This window comes from Podarcis gaigeae (assembly GCF_964106915.1).
Source record: "Podarcis gaigeae genome assembly, chromosome: 1".
In the NCBI taxonomy this organism is placed as follows: Eukaryota; Metazoa; Chordata; class Lepidosauria; order Squamata; family Lacertidae; genus Podarcis; species Podarcis gaigeae.
In genome coordinates this window covers 65,866,333-65,889,933 of record NC_139678.1, presented here as the reverse complement: position 1 = coordinate 65,889,933, position 23,601 = coordinate 65,866,333, and the positions used below count along the sequence as shown (strand labels likewise).

General features: G+C 41.4%; 2 protein-coding genes across 5 annotated transcripts in view; one reads left to right on the top strand and one right to left on the bottom strand.

The window, feature by feature from the left end:
- Positions 1 to 4,379: 4,379 nt before the first annotated feature.
- Positions 4,380 to 9,555, top strand: LOC310838570 (uncharacterized protein C11orf91 homolog). Its single transcript, XM_083726073.1, has 2 exons — positions 4,380 to 4,832; positions 9,300 to 9,555. The coding sequence occupies exons 1-2, from the start codon at positions 4,412 to 4,414 to the stop codon at positions 9,383 to 9,385; spliced, it is 507 nt and encodes a 168-aa protein (XP_083582199.1). The 5' UTR covers positions 4,380 to 4,411; the 3' UTR covers positions 9,386 to 9,555.
- A 10,991-nt stretch (positions 9,556 to 20,546) lies between these two features.
- KIAA1549L (KIAA1549 like) overlaps positions 20,547 to 23,601 on the bottom strand; it is a 156,082-nt gene continuing 153,027 nt past the window's right edge. For all 4 annotated transcript variants that reach the window (XM_083724236.1, XM_083724237.1, XM_083724238.1 and 1 more), the window contains one exon: positions 20,547 to 21,723. In XM_083724236.1, the coding sequence (XP_083580362.1) occupies positions 21,439 to 21,723 (285 nt within the window). In that variant the 3' untranslated portion in view covers positions 20,547 to 21,438. The remainder of the gene's footprint in view (positions 21,724 to 23,601) is intronic.

Genomic DNA, 23,601 nt, shown 5'->3' with positions numbered 1-23,601 from the left:
TGTGTAGGGAGCTTGTCCATCTCCCAGCAGACAAAATGAAAAATCCTGTTGCAGTTTATATGGGAAGGAATAGGAAACCCAAAACATGTTCCCCAGGAGGGAGATTCGTTCTGAACTGGAGCGTCCTCAACTCCTGGCAGCTCCCCCACCTCCATCAGTTACCTTTTTGATTTTATGTGCCAACAATCTGGTTTCTTACTGGTTCAAGTGGAACCTGTCCCTTTTGTACAGGTCCAGCTTGCCCCAGAATGTACCCCAGTGCCTAACAAATCCGAACCACTCCTCCCAACACTATTGCCTTACTCGCACATTGAAACTAAAAAGCTGTGCCACTCTAGTTGCCCTTGCACATGAGACCAGTAGCAGGTACTGGCTTTCAGCATCCTATCTTCCAACCTGAATTTGGCTTCCAGGACCTCATGACTACCAGCATATCCTTAGAGTATCCTAAGAAAGGCTCCTCTTTCTTTCCAGCTAAAGAAAAACCAGCTTCTGTATCCTTCACTGGTTATGCTCAAATTGCTTCTCTTCCACCATCACCACTCCTGACTAGTGAATTAAACAGTATAAAAACCTAAAGAGAGAATTATCTCCACAGCCTCAAAACAAAAGCAATTATAATTTAACCCACGGGTCCACTAATTAAAATTTGCCACCACGGATTAACTAACTGATTTTTTTGTTTTGTTTATCAGTCTACTGCTTAAAGGTTGCTGCTCTGTTACATATATTGCTCCCCCCTCAAAGATCTCCTTGGGGGGAAACAGCATGATAATACAAGCAGTGCTTGAGGTCAAGATCAACATTATACCATGTCCCTATCATGCATGTATTTGTAGGGGGGGGGAGTGTAATAAACGCACACTTATTTTCCAGAGTATAGGTGTTTGATTCCCTCTGCTGGGTGAAAATCAGACCTGCAGCACTATTCTGAATAATCCAGTACAGTATCATACAAAGCACTTTGTTTCTGGAGTAAAAGCTTTGTTTGCAGTCACAACATTGGTAAAATGCCCATTGTTGTTGTGTGTGGAGTGTGTATGGGAGCAGGCCTTGTCTATGGTCAGGACCACTTGGATGGTGTGATGTGTACATCTGCGTGTTTTGAATACAGAAACATGATGCACCCTGCTGTAGGATCCCTGACAGTGTTAGATGGGGTGGAGAGCAGCTTTGGTCCCCACACTTAAAGTATTCCCAGGTCAATGGAAAGGAAAGTTATGGGTTAATTTGAATCCATAGTCCCACACCCCAAACCCCCAATAATTTTAGCCAATGCATCTCCTTCTGGCTGCATTCAGACAGCACATTATTTTGATGTTTCATTAACTGATCATCTCTTTCACATAACGTAAAAGCCATTTCTGGAATTTTAGTGGTTTCTAGTGGATGTCTAGCATGTCTTTCTGTTTTTATTGTTTCCAGGGAAAAAAAAAATATTTTAGCAACCCTGTTAAACTTGGAAAATCACTGGAAGAGGAGTTATAATGAAATTTGGGGCAGTATCTCAGTCTGCAGTTCTTTCTTGCCATTTAAAATTTAGTGCAACCATATCAATAAAGAAAGCTGCAGTTCCATTGCTCAACAGGTACTGCCGTGTAAAAGAAATGTTTGAAATCCACATAGAAGTGTTAGTATTATAAAATTTTAGTGGAGATCACAAAAACGAGAGCTAAAGCTACTCTCTGCTCCCTGAGTGGTCAGTTTCTTTCTTGGCCATTCAAGAGTGTTCCAGGATGCTGAAAGTTGGCATTTTCAGATACGTAAGACTATAATGGGGTAACTTGGCTAATTTTCTTAAGAATACATGCATCCCACCTTCTTTTTCAAAACTCAAATGGCTCAAAGTGGTTAACAAAATAGACCAATAAGGCAATCACAAAAAATACACAACCAGACAAACAGTTTTCTTAATCTCGATCTCCTTCCATACCCCCTAAAGTATTGAATAAATGCTTACTATTGTACCCACTAATAGAATTTGTAGCAACTATTGGTTTGCTTATAGTTTTGTATCACTTGTATGGTGATAGCACAGGACCAGTAACATTTTACAAAACTAAGAACAAAGTAGAAATAGTCAACTATTGTATGCTGCAAACATCACATAATCTAGCCACTAACTTGCCCAGCTTTACCCCAGAATCTCTCAAGTGAAGAGTGGGAAAGAAAAAAAAATGACAGCAATAGGTTCATAACCTTCTGGGAAACAGAATAAAATTGGAAGAACCAGTCGTCCTAAATGAGGAAAATTGCTTGGCTTTATTTCTTGGGAGTATAAGGGAAAGGAGAAACTCATCTTGAGAAACATAAATCTTAGAGCTGGACATCCCAAGTTGTTATAAAAGAAAAGCATGCTGCAAAATGTTTGGATTGTTTTGCTTCTCCACCTACTAGCTCTTAAACTATTCTTTGTGCCCATGAAACTTGTACATTAATAGCTTTTGAGGCGAGAATCCTCTTTATAGCCATATATATTTAGAAGTGTAGGTATTTTCACTCATTGCTATTATCCAGTGTTTCCCCATTTTTATGTGGGAATGCCTGCTTTGAGGGCAAGAAGGGCATGTCTAATAAAATATCTCAGTATGTTTATTGTTTACTGTAAGTAATAGAACTGTCAGTGCTGTACACAACTGTTGGTACTTTCCTGCCAAGAAATGGGAGAAGACGGGTCATTTAATATTGGTAAAGAAGGCATGACATTTCTGAGATTACTGTTTCTCTCTGGCCACATGCCCCCTTCCAGCTACAGTGCCATGAGTTGAATTGAGTATGTGCAGGCTGATGTCACAGACAGAACTTCGCCTAGATTGCTTTTCAGTTTCCAACCACAACCGCAGCCTTTTGAGCAATTAATATTGAAAGTCAAAATTGAACTCTACATAAAGTAAAAGCTGCCCCAAACTTAGTCATGGAGACTTTAAGAGAGGCCTTGTAGGGAGTGTGAAACATGAGGAGGACCAAACTGACCTGGTGTGTCTATTGTGGAGAAAAGCAAATGCTTTTCTGTTAGTCACTGTAATGTCACTAACCTTTGGGTTGTAAAGCACCCTAGCTGCACTATATATTTAAAGAAGTATCATACCACTTTAAACAGCCATGGCTTCCTGCAATGAATCCTGGGAAGGTGTGGTTTGCTAAGGGGGCTAAGAGTTGCTAGGCAATCCATATTCTGCTCACAGAGCTACAGATTTGCAGAGTTCCCTGGTTAGAGGGATTGACTGACTACTCTGGGGGGTGTTTCTGAAAGTTTTGTCCTTCAACAGCCAGATTGAATTTTGGAAACAGCAGTATCTCTTTGCAAGCATTCATTTTAGAAGATTCAGAAAGCATAAAATTGCCATGAGCTGGTTATAACAACAACAAAAATGGAAAGCGTGCAAGATGGCAGTTGCTGCTTCCAACAGAACTAATAAAAGTGGTCAGGTATCAGGCCTAAATTGAAGCATGAAGCCAGCCCCTTCCAGCCTGAAGCACCTGTTTGGCAAGCCCAAAGTCCTGCAGGCAGATTTTGGAAATAACTCCCACTGTAGAACTCCCACTGATATAGCACCCACCCTCTGCTGCAGAATAAAGAGTAAATAAATTAGCAGTAAATTGGCTTGGTTATGATTTAAAGATTATACAGTTTTTTGCTTCATGAAATATTGAGCCCATTCCTTTTATAGCTTTCTCTCTCTCTCTCTCTCTCTCTCTCTCTCTCTCTGTGTGTGTGTGTGTGTGTGTGTGTGTGTGTGTATACTAGACAGGTTCTGCATTCCTGGTTAGGAATGGAGGAGGAATTCAATTCAGTTCACATTTCAAGGCAAATCCACCTAATTCACACTTTTTGAAACAATATGAGAACCCAAACACAGCCATCCTGTGAAATTTGCACTTCTCCGAATTTTACAATGCTGTTCTCCAGCCAGGTAATGTGTGCAAAAATATATATGCTACTGTAAGGTGTGCATAAAAATGCATATATCAGTGAAAATAGCATACGATATGCATTATATGAGGCAAAATTACTGTGCAAAATGTGTAAGTTGTGTACAAGGTTGGGTATATTCAGAGAAATAATTCACACTTCAAATGCTGATAATTTTCCATGAGTACTTAAAAAAAATCACAAGCTGCTATGGAAATGTAGAGCACTAGATTTAAGACTGGAAAAATGAGAAGCCGAGCGAAACTGAAATTGACAGATTTACCCATTCCCACGTCTCTTCTAGTTCAGTAAAACCAGGTTCCACTTTTGTAACCCTCCAGCCATTTCCTTCTAAAGTCTACTTTCTGTTTCCTTAAAGTGACAGGCACAACTTGTATAGGATTAATCTATTTAGAACACTAAAAAACCCATGAATCTTCCAGATTCCACTGTTTCCATGGTGGCGGCAGTAGATGCAGAGCCATCAGGAGGAGCCTCATGAGCCACCAGCAACAGCCTCCTCCACCCCCTCGGCCACCACCCCCTCTATACTTCCCCTCCCTCTATGACCGAACCACACAGAGTACCACCCTTGCTGATTGCAGCCTTTGGAGGAAGCTCTTTGTGCCACTGCGAGGAGGGGAAACAGGGTCAGCTGGGCCTCAGAGACCTCCACCTGGGCTTGGACTCCTCCCACCCACCAATGAGCGCTGCTGCCCACCCCCCTGGCCAGCTGGTCTGGCCCCCATCCCGTATGAGCCATTGCGCTTCTTCTGTCCTGCTGCTGACAGCACACCCCAGTGTGGAAGTGGGGCACATCAGCAGCAACAGCCAGATGGAGAGATCTGTGAGCTTGGCATCCGCCTGAAGGAGCTGGAGCTGCTGGCACTCACTGGGGACGGCTCAGACCCACAGCAATGTGAGTAATCCAAAGGCTGAGATCCCAAAGCCTCTTTGTACAACCCCACCAAATATCCCTGAGGCTCTCTTGGTCTTGTACCATAATGATCCAGACATGTACCCTAACCATCCAGCCCAATGTCTTCAATGTAATACACATGAAAGATTTGGGGACATTGAACATGACATCTTACCCCTGCAATCCAAATTTTGAACTATTATACACCCTTTTCTTTCTTAGGTACCCCACACACAAGCTTAGATAAAGTCACTAATTTGTTCTTTTCCTAGGAGTACTTAAGTTTGTTGATCTGAAGTTGTTTTTTTGAAGTGACAAACAGGGTTTCTCCATTCCACCCACTCACCCCCTTAACATTCTATAATAAATCAGTAAAGAGATATTCCAAATTGGTCCAACCTACAGCAGAACTTGAAAGACCCATTGATAAAAATATATACCAAGTCACTCTCTACACAGACACCTTCTAGGAATGCAATTAAATGACTTTTTATTGTTATATTAATAACACATTTAAATGCCCTGAGAAATGTTCAAACTTTCTAATGCATCATCCAAGTGTTTTGGCCAAGAGATTGCAGCAGTTTCAAAACTGGTTTTCATTTTGTAAAAGTCTGGTTTGCTAATGTGAGAAAATATTTTAGAACCTCTTCCAGGTATTTGTGCAAATGAGCAATAGGCTCACCCCAGAAATATTGATGACCATTTCAGATACCAACCTGGAGGTCTTGCACAAGAAATAGTCTTAAAGGCTTTGACATTAAGGTGTGGGTCGTTTGCTGTAGCAAGCAAGCAGCCCAGGTGAGCTGAAGAGGTTTAGTGAGATCTAAGGGGAGAGCAGGAGGGAGGGGTGGCTTTGGTCAAGGGTGTGGATGGAGGTGGGAGTAGATGGGGTTGGTGAATGATGCAAGCAGGGAACAGCCCCTTGTGTGTCTGTGTGTGGATAAATAGATATGGATGGGCACTTTAAGTCTTGTTTCATTGCTACTATTTACATATATATTTAGTTTTAATGTTTCTCGTTATTTCTATTTTTATTTTGCAAACCATTTTGAGACACTTTGGTGACAAATAAATGATCTGGAAGCATCCACCAGTCAGAAGCGGAGCACCTATTTCCTCTTCTTTATTTAGCCCCAGTTTTTATTTTAAAAAAAGAGAGAGAGGACTCAGTCAGAACAAAAGAGGGCAGGAAGAAGAAAGCAATCTATTAAAAAAAAGTTTGTGTCTCCCTTTAAGAAATACGGTAACATAGAATGTTAATAAAAGACAATGAGTGCATTCCATTTGTGGAGTTTCTCTACCAATGGCCATTGAAATATATTTGTTTACTATTAGTTAAACTTTGTTAAAGGCTAGAAGGCCTGTAATTGATCTGGTGGGTGAGAGAAGTGTTGGCCCTGCTTGACATTTACTGGGATCTCAATGTGAAGAGGTTGAAGGGACATTTATACACATGTGGTGGATTTGTAAGAAAGCCAAAGAGTATTGGGGGGGTGATATAAAGGTAAAGGTAAAGGGACCCCTGACCATTAGGTCCAGTCGGGAATGACTCTGGGGTTGCGGCGCTCATCTCGCTTTACTGGCCGAGGGAGCCGGTGGACAGCTTCTGGGTCATGTGGCCAGCATGACTAAGCCACTTCTGGTGAACCAGAGCAGCGCATGGAAACACCGTTTACCTTCCCACCGGAGCGGTACCTATTTAACTACTTGCACTTTGATGTGCTTTTGAACTGCTAGGTTGGCAGGAGCAGGGACCGAGCAACGGGAGCGTCACAGGGATTCAAACCGCCGACCTTCTGATCAGCAAGCCCTAGGCTCTGTGGTTTAGATGTTAAGGATCTCATTTCCCAAGAAACCAGAGATATATTTACTAAATATAGTAGGGGGGAAATATCCAAAAAAGTATTTAGTCTTTTCCTTTATGCAATAACAGTGGCCAGAATAATTTATGCTCAAAGGTGGAAGGACAAAAATATTCCCACAAAAGTAGAATGGCAGAATAAGCTAATAGAATACACTGAGCTGGCAATGTTAACTGCAAAGATAAGAAATCAGGATGAGTCGAATATAAAAGAAGTGTGGGGATACTTTGGCAAAGAAATATAGCAATCAGATAAGCTTCCATGTGGGGTTAGATCAGGGGTCAGCAAACTTTTTCAGCAGGGGTCTGGTCCACTGTCCCTCAGACCTCGTCAGACAGTGGGTCTGAGGGACGAATTCCTGTGCCCCACAAAGAACCCAGAGATGCATTTAAATAAAATGACACATTCTACTCATGTAAAAACATGCTGATTCCCGGACCATTTGCAGGCCGGATTTAGAAGTCGATTGGGCCAGATCCGGCCTCGGGCCTTAGTTTGCCTACCCATGGGTTAGATATACTGTATATAAAATGCATTTTTTAAAAAATACATTTACTGGGATCTCAGATATGGAGAGAATTTGAGGCAAGATTAACATGAAGGCAGTCAAACACTTTGCCCCAGTTTTGGAAGTATATCATTGATCCTTATTACCAGACTTGGTGGGTATCCTTTAACATTTTAGTCTAAGACAGTTTCTCAGCCTGGTAAATGTGTGAAAATGTAGTCTATCCACCAAGGTTCTTACCCAGAAGAATGAAATAGGGACTGTAAAGACTTTGAGACAGCAAATGTCCTGTAGTAATTAATATGAAGATAGATAATGACTTTGAGTGGATACTGGTATAAGGTAGAACAGGAAAAAGCATTATAAAATCTCTTGACTGGAGCCAATACTTGTATAAACAAGGAGTGCACACTGTATGGAATATAGCAATAAACATGCATAGGATCAGGTTGCTCTGTGTATTTATCTGTGGAGGCAGTGGTTGTGGGGATCACAGGATGCAGGGGCAGATTTAGGGCTGTGTGACCAGTGCACACACTGGGCACTGAGCTGAGGGGAAGCTGTCTCAAAGCCAAGTAAGAAAGGCACTGGGCTTTGGGAAGCAGGTGTGAGGGCTCTGACAGGGTCCTAAAGTCCTCCTACCCAAAGCCTAGTTTCCCAGCTTTAGAAAGTAAGTAGGGGACGCAGGTGGCGCTGTGGGTTAAAGCCTCAGCGCCTAGGACTTGCCGATCGAAAGGTCGGCGGTTCGAATCCCTGCGGCGGGGTGCGCTCCCGCTGCTCGGTCCCAGCGCCTGCCAACCTAGCAGTTCGAAAGCACCTCCGGGTGCAAGTAGATAAATAGGGACCACTTACCAGCGGGAAGGTAAATGGCATTTCCGTGTGCGGCTCTGGTTCGCCAGATGCAGCTTTGTCACGCTGGCCACGTGACCCGGAAGTGTCTCCGGACAGCGCTGGCCCCTGGCCTCTTGAGTGAGATGGGCGCACAACCCCAGAGTCTGTCAAGACTGGCCCGTACGGGCAGGGGTACCTTTACCTTTACCTTTAGGTGGGCTCTAGGACCCTGTCAGAGCCTTGTGCCTCCTTCCCAAAGCAGGGCATCTCCTTAACCACCTTTGAGAAGGTAGCTCAAGGATGCACGATGGAGGGGGGGCAAATTTTGCACTCACACAGGGTGCCAATGTACCCAGGTCCACCACTGCTGGATGGTTTACATTTCTTTAAGTGAAATAATGCACATCAAAATCTCAGGGTAGGAGAGACCGTAAGATCATTAAGTCCAGGGTCTAAAATTACCTGGCTGCACCGCTGATAATGACTATTTATTTTATAGTAATATTTATATTTTATTGAAGTGATTTCAGTTAAAAGAAATAAAGTGATACAGGAAAAAATAAGGAAAGGTGAGGGGGGAGAAAAAAGAACAAAGATACGTAAAAAGTGTGTGTTTGTGTGCATGCGCGCGCACACACACACACACAAATGCAATATATAATATTCCCATACATTCATATATATATATGTGTGTGTAAAGGTAAAGGGACCCCTGACCATTAGGTCCAGTCGTGACCGACTCTGGGGTTGCGGCGCTCATCTCGCTTTATTGGCCGAGGGAACCAGCAATTGTCTGCAGACAGTTTCCGGGTCATGTGGCCAGCATGACTAAGCCACTTCTGGTGAACCAGAGCAGCGCATGGAAACGCCGTTTACCTTCCCGCCGGAGCAGTACCTATTTATCTACTTGCACTTTGACGTACTTTCGAACTGCTAGGTGGGCAGGAGCAGGGATAGAACAAAGGGAGCTCACCCTGTTGCGGGGATTCGAACCACCAACCTTCTGATCGGCAAGTCCTAGGCTCTGTGGTTTAACCCACAGCGCCACCCGCTTTAGAGTAAATAAAGTGCTGGACTAGGATCCATGAGATCCAGATCCAAATCCCTACTAGGCCATGAAGGTTGTACTTTAATATCAGTACATCAAAGGTCAGTATTAATCAGGAGTTGTGTGCTTGGATTTTACATTCTTTTCTCAAAGGTCTGCACATTTGCATTTGTGGTTGATGACTAACATGTGTCATGTTCCATCCCTGTTTCTAGATAAGCTTCTGAAGGCACTGAAAGATGAAAAGACGCAAGATGTAATGACAGGACTGACTCTGAAGAAACATTTGCCAGCATCATGAGGGCTATTTACGTCTAGCCTCACCTTCTTCTAATGGACTCATTTGTATTATGCATGCTTCTAATGACTCTTCCTTTTTAATCCTACACTGCTGAAGTGGAAATTTCCAACCTATTCTTCAATTAGCATTTTGTACATTTCCCCAATACTAATATACATTTCAAATACAAAGTTTCAAGTCTGCAATTTTTCAACAGATAACTGAATGTGTGCTGTTGACATCGACACCAACATCCTGTTTATTTCAGATCTCTGACTGCACCATTCATGACAGTGTCATGGACTGGCTGGACACAGAGGAATGGTGGGAGGCACCAGCTTGGGAACTCCCAAGGGAAGAAGGCTCAGAGCCAGGGAGTTGTGGTGGGACAACAAGGAGTGGTCAGAGGGAGACGACTGGGGGGAGGAGGAGGAGGTGCCTGAAGCTGAAGAGGTTACAGGGTTTAGTGAGCAGGAAGAGGCTGTGGCAGAGAGCAGCCCAGAATCAGAGGCAGAGCTCAGGCAGGCTACTGAAGAAGCCAGGGAGTCTCCCCCTCCTGCTGCAACCAGCTCCCCTCCTTCACTGGTTTCCTAGGACCCAAAGAGGTATGAAGGGTGGAACAAAGACAGTAATGGTGGAGAAGTCTCAGGTTCCTTCGGAAGGACCTGGAGGAGGAGGAGACTTAGAGAGCTGTAGGAAGGCAGGGACCTTCAGTCCTCACAACTGCTCCATTGGGGCAAGACCTACTGGGAAGAGTTGCTGTGCTCACTAGGCCTGAGCTGTTTTGTTTCTTTGAATAAAGAGTTAATTTCACTGGCACCTTGTGAGTTATTGCTGACCTGCCCCTGACACCCATCTCAACAGTATGCAGTGCAGTTCTACGTATAAAAGAAAAGGCTCCATTTCCTCCTGTCTTATATATCCTCTCCACTGTAATCAAATCTTCTTTGGAGAGCCGGTGTGGAGTAGTGGTTAGAGTGCTAGACTTGGACATGGGAGATCAGTGTTCTAATCCCCATTTGGCTGTTAAGCCCACTGGTGACTTTGGGCCAGTCATTGTCTCTCAGCCTAACCTACCTCACAGGATTGTTGTGAGGGTATTAATGGAGAGGAGAAGAAGTGAGCTCTTTTGAGAAGAAATGCACTAAAAGCAATAATAGCAATAATAAACAAAAACCACATAATTTCTATGCAATTGGTTGTGGGGAGGGGAGTGAGTGATATGGCAGAGATGGTGCATGTCTCACTCACTGCTGCCTCCTCCTCAGAAGTAAGTCCTATTCACTGCAAAGGGACTTCCCCCCCAGGTAAAAGAGTTCCACAGCACAAGGAGGGGTGCCAGAAATGAACAACAGAGGAAGCAGGAAGAAGTTGAGGCACACAGGAGTGAGGGAAATGTGACCTGCTTATGGGGAGTAAAAAGCAGGGGAAATAACAAGACAAGGCAGGCATAGTCATATGCCAAAGACATGTTCAGGGGAAAGCATATCAGAAAAACTTTTGGGTTGGGAGAAAAGTTGGGTTTTGCTACAGGACATCTGAAATGTGAGCAGATGAGGGAACCCTCACCCCAAAATGCAGGAACAGGCAGCATTGGAAGTGAGATTTTGCGTGGTGCCGATGGGGCCATGGAGAATTCTCATTTTTAAAGATGTACTTTATCCACTAGATGGCAGTATGCAACAATATTTATACATTTGGAAAATTTTACAATACTTTTTAACCAGGTGAGATGGCCTGTTCTAACCTTTCCTCCATTTATGAAACATTTCAAATCAACATCTTATATTCCACATCACCTCTTTCGCTGGCAACAAAACAATCTGCCAAACAGCTGTAATCTGACACTTTAGGATTGATCAGCTGCAGAAATGCCACTGAGGATCTGCACAACAGGTTGCAACCCAACAGCTGCAACACGTACCAGAAGGTTTTTCACCCTGCTGTCTTCATCTTAGAATTGAGTCTAGAAGGTGGCCTTGTGGCTTGCAACATCTGGACAAATTTTTGACTAGTTTTTAGTCTTTATTTTTATTTTATTATTATATATTTTATTTTACCTCTTCTCTACATCCCCTGCTTTGTATTTGGTGAATAATTCTGCATGACTCAAGAGCTTGCCAATATTTTGTGAAATTTCAGCTGGTCCTCATAAAAGGTATTGCCCAACTATGGATTTTGTTGTTAAAAAACTACTTGCCAAAGGGAGGGGAGGCATTACAGGACAATGATATAGAACATTTCTTCCTTCCATCTCCTCCCCAATTACTTGCGCTGCTCAGGACAAACATCCTAAACACCAACCTTTGGAGGGGAAAGATCTCTCTGCTGAAGATGCTGGACCTCATCTGCACTACACATGTAAAACAGTGTCATACCACTTTAAACAGTTATAGCTTCCCCAAAGAATGCTGTAAAGTTAAACATGCTGAGAGTTGTTATAAGGCCCCTCTTCCCCTTGGAGAGCTACAATTCCCAGAGTGGTTAACAATCAACCCCTATTCCCAGAAAATTCTGGGAATTGTAGCTGTCTGAGGAGAATGGGGTGTCCTAGCAACTCTCAGCAGCCTTAAAAAACTACAGTTCCTAGAATTCTCTAGGGGAAGCTATAACTTTTTGTATTATAAGTGGTATGATACCACTTTAACTGTGTAGTGCAGATGGGGCAATACTGGGATAGTACACAATACTGGGCTAGGCAGGCAGATAGTCTTACCTGATAGAAGGCAGCTTCCTACATTCCTCAGGTGCTCAGCACATGAAATTTTGCATCCTTGACTAGGTGTGGCAGGGCAGAGCTACCCTCCTGGCAGCTGCATTGCTGCAATTTATGTAGGTGGGGCAAGGACAGAGGCAAGGTCACGGCTGTGGAGACTCACTAACAGAGTCAATCCAGCACTCTCAATGGTGGATCCAGGCACCTCTAACCCTTGCCACCATCCTGCCCACATAAGCTGCAGAAACTCAGGAGTTAAGAGAGTGGCTTCATCTCCACCACACCAACCATTAGTGGAGTGAGGTTCTGGAATGGAGAAGAGGATTCTGGCATGAAGGAGCAATGGTTACTCCACTATTTCTAATAGAGTCAAAGGTTTTTAATGAGAGCCAAACAAGTATACAGGATTAAAATTGTGTATCTGGATAGGGTTGCTGAAACACACACACAAACACAAACGGGGGGGAGAGAGAGACATATTAGCAGATGCCTCACATAAGGACATAAGAAGAGCAGTGACCAGAAGGCCAGCAAAATTAGTTCCTACTGACTGGTTCTCATGTGAGACAAGAAGACACAGATATTCTCTGTTCCCTAATATGAAGCTGAAAGCTTCTGAACAGAACCCTGCAGACACACCTTTCTTATAATCCAGTTAAACCACTCAATCCAAAACACAGCAGGGTAGGAGTAACTGAGCAACTCGGACAAAGCCCGTTGTTGTTGTTGTTGTTAACAACAAGGAGGCACAGGGAGGCATTTAAAGCACCTGTTGCCTGTGGCTCAGCTTGCATGGGAGAAAATGGTTGGCAGTCTCCACTATGAAAATGTCAGGGCTTCATTGTTGCCTTAATTGCTGCCTTCACTGGGAAGATGAAGAGAATTAAAGAGCACAGTAGAGGCCTATGTTCAGGGAGCTGCACCCCAAGCATATGTCTATATTATTCACTTAGAAAAAATTATAAACCACCTAACCAGGAAGAATCTCCAGGCACTGTAACGTGATATAAAACAATTGTCAACAAGGAAAATAAGTAAAATTTAAAATCCAAATACACCATACTAAATTGTGTGTCTAGGTAGGGTTGTTGAAACATATTTTCCTTTTCCGTTTTGAAGGTGTTTAGTGTAAGAGCGTAAGAACCCTGCTGAATCAGGCCCAGGGCACCGTTTTCACAGTAGCCAAGCAGATTATTACAGGAAGGCTGCAAGCAGGACCTGAGTACAACAACACTCTTTCTACCTGTGATTCGTAGCAAAGGAATAGTGCCTCCGACAATGGAGGGAGAAGACACACATTGCAGCCACTGATAGCATTGTCCTATGTGATACCTAAAGCAGCAAAACAAGGGTGCGTGCCTAATGTAAATGGGGGTGAAGGGAGGAAGAGCCCTTTGCCAGGTCTTGCATAGCCAGGGTTGCATAATACAGAGGAAAACAAGGAACAGAAAATATACTAGTGGCCTGATGAGATTCCCCAGATGAACCTCCAAGGCTTTCTTGCCCGTCCCTACTTTAGAGAGAAAATTTCACATAACAACCGGGGACAAGGGCACCAATTCCTATCCCACATTTTTCAATTATGCTTGTCAGAGTGTAATTGTCAGGTACAATTTATCCTCATCCTGGAATGCATTCTTCTAAATTGACCCATCTATCTAAAGTGTAATCAGAGAAACACCATTTAGAGAAAGATTGAGCTTGTAGACTTTTTTTTTTTAATAGCAACATTCTGCATGCTTTCATTTCAGGATTCTTAACCATTCAGTCTTTTTTTAAAAAAATAAATCTCTACAGTGTATCACCCTGGCAGACATCTCTGAGTGGAGATACAATAGCCTCCGGCACAGAGTGTCTACAGTGATATTCATGTCCTCCCTCCCCAGAATGCATCAAATTCTTCCGCTTCAGAAATCCAACACTGTTTTGGCTTCTCAGTGATGGGAACAGTTAGATACAGAAACCATTTAGAGACAAGCAAGTGTTTGAGGTTTATTTTGTTACAAGAGAAATATGTTAGCTTTCTAATCAGTTTGTTCTAGCGATCCTACTCATGTTAAATGAAACCTAAAACCAAACATAAACCTGTGTGTGTGTGTGTGTGTGTGTGTGTGTGTGTGTGTGTGTGTGTTTAAATGGAAGTATGGCTTATCAAGTTTATTAAAAAAACACCTTTAAGTTTGATACTACCTCTGTTCACACTAGGAAAGTACATGTGATAAATTGAACTTCTGTTTCCTTGTGACTTTAACTCTTCATTTAAAGGGGAAATAACACTGATTTATTTGAGAATAATAAATATATTACAACCAAAAGGTTTAAAAGTGACAAGGAACCAGTGGCCCTCCAGATATTACTGGACCACAACTCCCATCATTCCCAGTGGCCAAGCTGTTTGGGGATGACAGGAGTTGGAGCTCAAAGGTATCTGGAGGATCAGAGGTTCCCCATCTGAACTTAAGAGTTAAACAAGTGCAGCTGTTCTTTCACTCTCCATAGTGACAGGAAAAACTGGTGTGTGCCAGTGTACCCTGTCTCTTTTGGAATACATTCACCTATGTCAGCTAGAGCATGCTGTGAATTTTAACGAAATTATGAATTCACTTCTACATAAGTGAAAACGTGTGCCCAGGGCAGATTAACCAGTGCTTGTGAGCTTATAAACTCCTTTCCGCAAAAGCAGTTTTGCAGCCTTTAAAGGGATTCTGGTTGGTTTGGTGATTGAAATTAATGATTGTTACAAACAGCTCTTTGAAGGATTAAAAGAAAGGACAACAGCCCACCCAACAGAAGTGGGGTAGAGGAAGACCAATGACACAATCCATTGTGGAATCTCTTCTAAGTTCCCAATATGTTCTGAAAGCAGGAGGGGAGGAATGTGCTTGAATTCTTTTTAAAAAGCAGTCTATATGCACTCTTGGAGAAGCAAGCCTAAAAGTAAGTCTGAAATAATAATACAGTAGTGGGATCCTGGAGACCAGGCACCTTAAAGTCCCAGGCTATGTATCCTCAAGTTCAGAAAAAGTTCAGAGCAGAGTGAAGTGCACTTAAGGATTTCTTAGTATTACCATGCTGTTGCAGTAGTTTCATAATAAATGTATGTGATTTCATTGTGCTGCCTGAAGTACACTTCAGTAGGTATGGCGTTCTGTTCAGAAAAGGAATGTTATTTGATTGTACCCAGGCAAGGGAGCGGAACCAGAATAAATGTATAATACTTCTGCATGAGGCATATGTTTTTATTTGTTATGTTGCAAGGCTCAAAATTATTTTCTACAAGAGCCTGTCAGAGATGCTGAAACACAGAGAGGGGGGAAGAGAGAGAGAGAGAGAGAGAGAGAGAGAGAGAGAGAGAGAGAGAGTTAAAACTCTGAAACACGCACTTGGTTCTCTGTAGCTTTGAGATTCTGAAAATGTTCCCATGTACTTTATAGGTTCAGAGATCCTAGTGACTGCCATCAGAAAGAATGCATATACAACTTCATAAAGAAAGGACACACACACAAAATAGGGTGTGTAGCCCTGGATATGTCATATTTGAAAGTATTGTAAGGCTGTAAAATGACAAAGTATTATTTCCTGCAAAGGGGACTGTGAGGGGAAAATACAATGACTGCATGCTGCTGTGTGAGGTGAAATTGGAGACTGAGGATTTATACAGAATATGGTTATATGTGGGTGTTTGCTGAACAGACCAGATGATGCTGTGAGCAGCCAAAAAGACCCAAGAGCTGCTGAGATTCCTATGAAAGTGAACGGCATGTGAAGAATCAATCAGCAGTCCTGAGGTAAACCTAGGTGTGCCAGCAGTGCTGAGGAGATCTTGCCCAGCTGGTAAAAGAGAAATTCTGGAGAGACGCTTAAGCCTATAAACTCCCCAAAGAGTGAACTGGGGAAAGAATCAGGGTATATCAGCTGTTCAAGATGTCAGCAAGGATTTCTGATTCCCATCTGCTCAACAAGAGCAACAGCAAAAACCTTGTTTAGTAGTCTGATGCAGCACCCTGATGTACCTCATCTCTGAGCATCATTGTTCCCCAGCTGCAAAATGGAACTTTATAAATTCTGTTATAATTTGCTGTTTCTTAAAACTGCAGGCACAATTGTCTCCATGCTCTACTAATCACTTCTCTCCAAGCTTCAATATTCTACATCTGCAAAGTATTAGTATTAAATTAGTTGCCTTCAACCAGATCTTTGTGTAGCTGTCTAACCCTGGTCTGCAGTAACTCAGATGTAGATTTGTACTAATTTAAGTTATCCCAGAATCACTGCGTGCAGTCGGTAGCTGGTTGGTAGCTGCATGCAGTCGGTAGCCCCATAAGCCACCATTTTGTACCTATTTCCAGTTGGTGGAATGATCCCACAAGCCTGAGGTTGTCCATTCCTGAAATAGTCTAAAGGGTTGGCAGATCTGGGCTGCCAAGGCATAGCGAGTGGCCCACCAGTCCATGGCAAAATTGGGCACCTCTTCAGTCATTTCTCCATTCCAGTGCTAGCAAAGAGAACCTTAACTCCTAAAGATTGTGTATTACCAACTCATCTAGCTGTGAATAGAATGCTGAAAATTGGTTGGCCTGCTATGAAGGAAGTGTGTTTGGTTTAGCTGGGATTTAAAATTCATAGGTGGCCTAAATCTCAAATATCCCCTTCTTAAGCAAGGCATTCAATGAGTACTGACCATGCATGAATGGAGGAAGCAGTTTAGTGCAACCCACCTCAAACCTGTTTCAGCACTGAAATGGCTTCTGTCACCTTGGTTGATGATCTTCATAATGAGAGAGACTTGGAGCTGGAGAACATGGCCTTGTTTACTCTCTCACAGTGACAATCAGTATTATCAACCATGGCATCCTCCTAGAGCAACTCAGGACTGCCTCTCTCCATATGAACCTACCCAGACCCTGAGATCATAATCGAAGACCCTTCTTCATGTACTTCTTCTATGAGAGGTCTGGAGGGTGGCAAAACAGAACAGGGCTTTTCTGCAGTGGCTTCTCTGTGGAATGCTCTCCTCAGGCAGGTCCACCTGGTGCCTTCATTATTCATTTAGGCACCAGGCAAAAAACGTTCCTCTTCAACCAGGCCTTTGCCTGGTTATTATCTTATACCCCTTTCAAATGTGTTTATGGTGGGGGTATTGCTTTGTGGGTTTTTTGTTCTTGTTTTCATCATGTATTTTGTGCTTTTATATTGTACTTTTAAGTTGTGAATCGCCCTGAGAACTGTGAGTGAAGGGAGGAATACAAGTTTAATAAATCAAATAAACTGAGGGCTTGGAGTTGGAGGCACAGTCATGCAGGGGTTCCACTCATACCTGCATTTCCGGCCATTTTCAGAGAGTGACACTAGAGGACTTCTGTTCAGCCCTACGGCAGTTATGAGGTTCAACCGTGTCATCCCCCATCCCTGCCAATATTTAATGCAGCTTATGTTTTTAAATTGGACAGAAGCTGGCTTCAGGGGAAATGCACCAAACAGCAGTACCAAACTCCAGGATAGATATGGATTGTGGCTAATGTCATGTGTCCACGGCTTCAAACACCAGCAATGGGAGTGCACTGGAGCCAGAATAAATGGCAATGTGTACACAGCCTTAGAGTCCAAGATGAATTTGTGTTACAAACATGAAGCACCATTCAAGTGGTAGCTGACTTATATTGACTGACAAGCATGTCTCTAGTATGCATGGAATCCATATATTGCTGTCAGAGTTCTTATAAGATTACTGGTTCTAATATGTCAATATATCTACCCTTAGCCATGCAGCAATTTTCAACCAATAAAGCTCACAACCTTTAGACACCTATCATTAACAGTTATTGCGCATATAAAGTTGTGTACGCTTATCTTGCTTAAACAATATATCCAGTCATTTTGGAGTAAATAAAGTTGCATGTAAAGGCATTTAGTGGTTAGCAAAAGTCATTTTCAAAAACATCCCAAGGAAAAATATGCTTTCAAAGGAGGTTTTCTACAGTATTACATGCAGCCGCATATGCTTGCAATATGAATGTCTTTGCACGGGGATGATCTCTAATTGAAAAACTGTGTTGCAACTATTGCCATACAAAACGTTTAATATATATCAAATTATTTATACACCATATTTTGACTCCATGATTGCATCGTGCTCACAGATACCGTATGTTAAGAGTATCCTCTTTCCAGCAATGTTCCCTTTAATCTTGAAACAATTATCCTGCTTTCAACTTCTACAAATTACACAAACATGTTACCAACAAAATGAATTGCTTATTGAATAAGGATATTATAACAACTGTATCTACGAAGTATGCACAGAGGGCAGGTTTATAAAATACTTACTTAGATAATTAAATTGTAAATGATACAATTTAAAATATGTATTGTTTGAATGAATTAGGATTCATCAGTATTTCCCTATGACAAAATATATTAGCCAGAAACCAGTGCAAAATTGTGTGTCCCATTGACTTAGGTAAGTATAGCTCCATACTGAATTAGGACTATTTAAGTGAATAGCAGGTTTCTTTTTAATAATGACTTCAAAAAGTTATCACATAATCCACTTTTCGATCTCTGTCTTGCAGAGGCCTCAGGCATGAAATTAAATTTAGGACAAGAGGCCAAAGGGCTTAAAACCCTGAAGGAATTTACACTTAAGCACCTTGCATGGCTGATATTCAAGATTCTAAAATGTAATACTCCTACAAGCCTTCTAATTTGGTTACTTTAAAGTATGTTTTCAAACAAATAAATTTACATTCTCAACTAAGTAAAACTAAAATTATTAGTATGATTCAAAACTTAAAGTGGGATTTGATTAGTACTAAATTGAGCCATTTTCAAAATAAAATCAAGAATCCACTACAGAGGTGTTTAGTTCTGTTTAACTGAAATATTAAATAGTTGATATTAAATTCCAAACAAGCAGCCCTCAATCTGGGATTATGTTCCTTCTTACCTCATGCTGCCCGCCTCACCCACTCCCAGGAGAGGCTGAAGCAGAAAAGCCCTAGGGTGTTAGCAGCACCAGAGGAACATACCATCAAGCCAGTGTGTCAGAAATTCACCTACATTAATCAGGATTCAGTTGTCCTTCCTTCAAGTAGATGGAACAGTGATGTCAGAAATTCACCTACATTAATCAGGATTCAGTTGCCCTATTTTTCATACCCACTGTTGACTACATTTTTGGAACAAACAACAATTGAATACACATGATACAATTAGTTTTGATTGGCTGATAGATTAAAAGATTATTTTTATTAGACTTAATCTTATGGGTGACTAAGTTTCTTTGGTTCTTCAATACAGTTGTCTCACTAGCCTATGTATATATCACTCAGTTGATTTTAAAATTATTTTTGCTGGTAATTTATGGTTATTTATTTTCTTTTGTAGGTTGATCATTTCTATAAATATACACTAACTATTTATTTACATGATGATTACAAAAATACAATTTTATTTATATGCAATTTATTGAAATAACAAGAAAACAAGAAAACAATTGACACCAAAAGGTTCTGCGATTACTAGGACCTTTGGCAAGGACTTATTATATATCATGACAGTTAAGTTGCCCACTTGGAAATATATTTTTCATATTTAATGTGTTTGCTTAAAAATTCTGTGCTTTACTTTAAACTCCTGTTTCTGTTTGTTTGTTTGTTTGTTTGTTTGTTTGTTTGTTTTGTTTTGTTTTGTTTGTTTCTCTGCAGTAGTAAAGACTAAAGAAACTCACCAGGGGGAAAAAACAAAATTAGCTGATCAGAGGACAAAGTTGAGGCTGAATAAATTAATAGGCTCAAGGGAATGTTTACTCTGGTAGACATCAATACACGCAGTATGATACCCCATAGGCAATTTCTATTTGCCCTAAAGTTACATTAAAAATTAAGGAACTAAAATGTGTGTGTTTTTTGTAACAGTCCACCATTTTTATTTTTATTTTGCAGCTGCCCAAGGTGAGCCAGCATAGTTTCATTCTGCTATTTTGAGGCTGTGTTTCATGACAGTGCAACAGAACCATGAATGACTTTTAGCTTTCAGAACTTGCAGCCCTGGGTTTGGCAAAATATCATTTCCCACACTACCACTCATAGCAGCGATGGGGAATCTGCAGCACAGCAGAGACTGTTTGACTGCAGCTCCCATCTTCCCTAACCACTGGCTATGCTGGCTGGGGCGGATAGGGGAGTTAAGAATTCAACAACATCTGGGAGGGCTGCAAGTTCCCACCCCGATTCACAGAACACTGTTTTGTCTCATAGATTTATTTACTTATTTACACTTTAAGAAAAGACTGTAGTCAACCCCCAAAGATATGGTGATTCCTTAAGTTTGCGTAGTCACTGGTTGAGTGCAATCAGAGTCAGTCTGTTAAGCTGCTTCTGGCATCACTTCACTGGACATCATTGTTTACAAGAGAAGGACAGAGCTCTGTGTGAAACAAGAGGGTTGTGTCTTTAAAAAAAAAAGCAGGTGTATTCATTATTCTAGACTGAGACAGACTCAAGGTTCTCAAATTTACCAGGTCCGCCATGTGTTCAGAATGAAAACCTTTTTGAATGTAGGGCACATTCAAAGAATTTGTTTTCACTGGGAGGTTCCAGGGAGCATTTCTGTTTTCTTTCCCATTTCACAGTGAAGAGAGACAGAGCACTGAAAACAATTCTGTGCAACTCAACAGTAACATTACACCAGCTCTTTAGACACCATTTATGCTAGCGTGCCTCTTTGCTGTTCTTTTCCTCTTTGTCGGTTTTGGGTTATGAGCAACGATTGTGACTTTAGGGATATTTACAAAGGACTCTTCACATCAGATTTGTACGGTTTAAATGTGGTCTCTAGGCAGAGCTGAGCTCTATTGCTTTGTTGCCATCAGTCTTTTTGATACTGTATCAGCTGAACTACAAATATATGAATATATGGCCCTTAGATTTCATATTATTACTATGGTTTTTTCTGAATAAAAAAGTTTACTTTTTTTACATGCACAAGTTGCTACAGAATGCTCTATATTTGTGCTTCCCAAGCTCTTAACATAATGGAGTATTTGACAGGCAGAAGGTTGAAATAATGTCTCCAACAACGAAGGCTTCATGGAACAAGAGGTATGTGACAGACAGTTGCATATCATAAATATAATACATCAATATTTTACAACGGTAGCCTGGGAACACCTGCCTTATAGGTAGAGAACTGATCGTCAGACTGACTGCTCTATTTACTCACTTTTCTTTTTAATCCAGTGTTGATTGTTTCAGAATAGAAAAAAATGGCATTGCTTTGGCACAAGCCACAAGAAGTCTGAATTAACAGCTAGAGGGCCTACAAGTGATGTGATGCAAACTTTCACTGCAAGAAGCCATTAGACCTGAAATTCAAACATGTCTGTTTGTTTCTTGGCTAGCTTAGCAACTTCTTCTCTTATTGCCTTCACCAGAGCAGCTGTGGAAAGGTTGTTGAGTGGGCTATCCAATGGGTAATTTTCTGTTAGGCTCTGTTGAGAAGCAGCAGAAGGCGGCAGTGGGACTTGTTCCAGGCCAGAGTGCATATTTGCTGGTTGACTGTATTGACGAGGAAGTCTTGAAGGAGAGTGGTTGTGTTGGTAGCGTGGCCGTGAATAAGCTTCTATGTAGCCAGGAAGCGGGACCTAAGGAAGATATTAATTAGACAAATAAATTGCCCTAAGGTTTGTTCTTAAACACAAGACATAATTTGTGCAACAGTTGCATGTGGAAAGAGGCTACTTGTGGACACATTCAGAAAAATAGCTATGTATTTACAAAACCAATTTCTGAGTGGAAATTATTGCATGGATTATTTGCAACAATTTTGTGAGTTGCCCAACCTGCTCCATTTACAAGAACCATTTCATGGTAGCAAACAATTATTTATTTATAAAACTTTAATGGCCCATAATGTAATACAAAACTCTAGGAGGAAGCCTCAAACTATGCACCTGCTTCTTCAGAGGGAGGGTAACCCAATCTAGATCCCAATCCCAGATCTGGGAACTGCCCATCCATAGAGTCTCCATATTATCTGGATTCAGTCACAATTTATTAACCTCATCCAGCTCACCAGCTTAGGACACACACAGCTATTCCTGATTCACATGCTATACAGAAATAGTGGTGGTATACTGACGGCATATATTAAATAGCATTGGGGTCAAAATCAAGCCTTGTGGCACACTACAGATCAACTGCTGAGAAAAAAGGCACAGTCATACTACTTCCTGGAATCAATCTTGGAAGTAGGAGCAAAACCACTGCAAACAATTCACAAAGGCAGTCTAGGATAATACTGCCATCAACATATTAAAAGCTGCTGACAGATTCGGGATATTCAACACTCTTCCATTACCCTCCCGAAATGCAACCAAGTCTGATTCTGTTCCCCAAACCATACCTAAAACCAGACTGGAATGGGTCAAAATAATCAGTTTTATCCAAGAGCATTTATACACAGGTGTATTGGTGACCAGGGGTAGTTGGCATATACTTGTGGGCCCAGTTTTTTTTTTTGGGGGGGGGGTAGGAGTAGCTGCCCAACTTCTTCCTTCAAAACAGTGGAGACCACCCCCTCAGACAACAAAACAATTGTCACACCCTGGAGTCCCCCTTTGTCCTGGCAGGCTGTGGGGAGAAGGGATCTTAATGGGACATATGGTGGAATTGTGCCAAAGTTCATAAATTTTGGAAATAAGCGATTACAGAAATCAGTATACTTATAGGGGAAAGGGCAATTGTAGACTCTAAACCCTGTATTTTCTCTATTTTTGATAAAGGTAATGAGAAACTTAGGTGTAAAGAGTTACTTCTCTATTTTCAGGTAGCCACTCAAACAGGGATGCTATACCCTAGATAACTGGTTCAAGAAGGATATGTTCATTGCTATTTCACAGATATTGACTTTTAATACTTGAGAGGCTAGGGATGACACTGATTTCACCTCTATTTGGAGGATAATTTTTTTTAATATATGACTTCACAATCACATGGGTTGCAAATCCCTTCAAAATGTGATTTTATTTGGCGGGGTCTATAAACAGGCAAGTGCATTTTCTTCTTTTTCTGTTTCCTTTATATTATTTTGTTGTTAATGTTTGTTTTCCCTTTGTGTATATTATCTATTTTTGTTGTTCAATATATTTATTTCAGAATGTTTTAATTTGAATAACGGTCTACTCTTCCATCTAAGGCCAGATGCCCCTGACTCCAGAGATCAGGTAGCAGACAAAAGTGGCTTTTCTGTGGTATTGTGTCAACTACTATTGAATTTACTCATATGGTGTCTACTTTATCCACTTTGAGGAACCCATTCAAAACCATTTTATTGTCCTGAGCTTTTAATAGCAGGGGCCTTGTCTCCTCCTGTCTGCTATTTTAATGTTTTATTGCTATTTATTGTTGCTTTTGCAGTTTTATGATCCAATGTGGCTTTATTGCCATTTTAAATTTTAATTGTCGTGGATTTCTGTTTTGATATTGAACTTGTAATTTATTCCTTTAATTTGTTTGCTTTT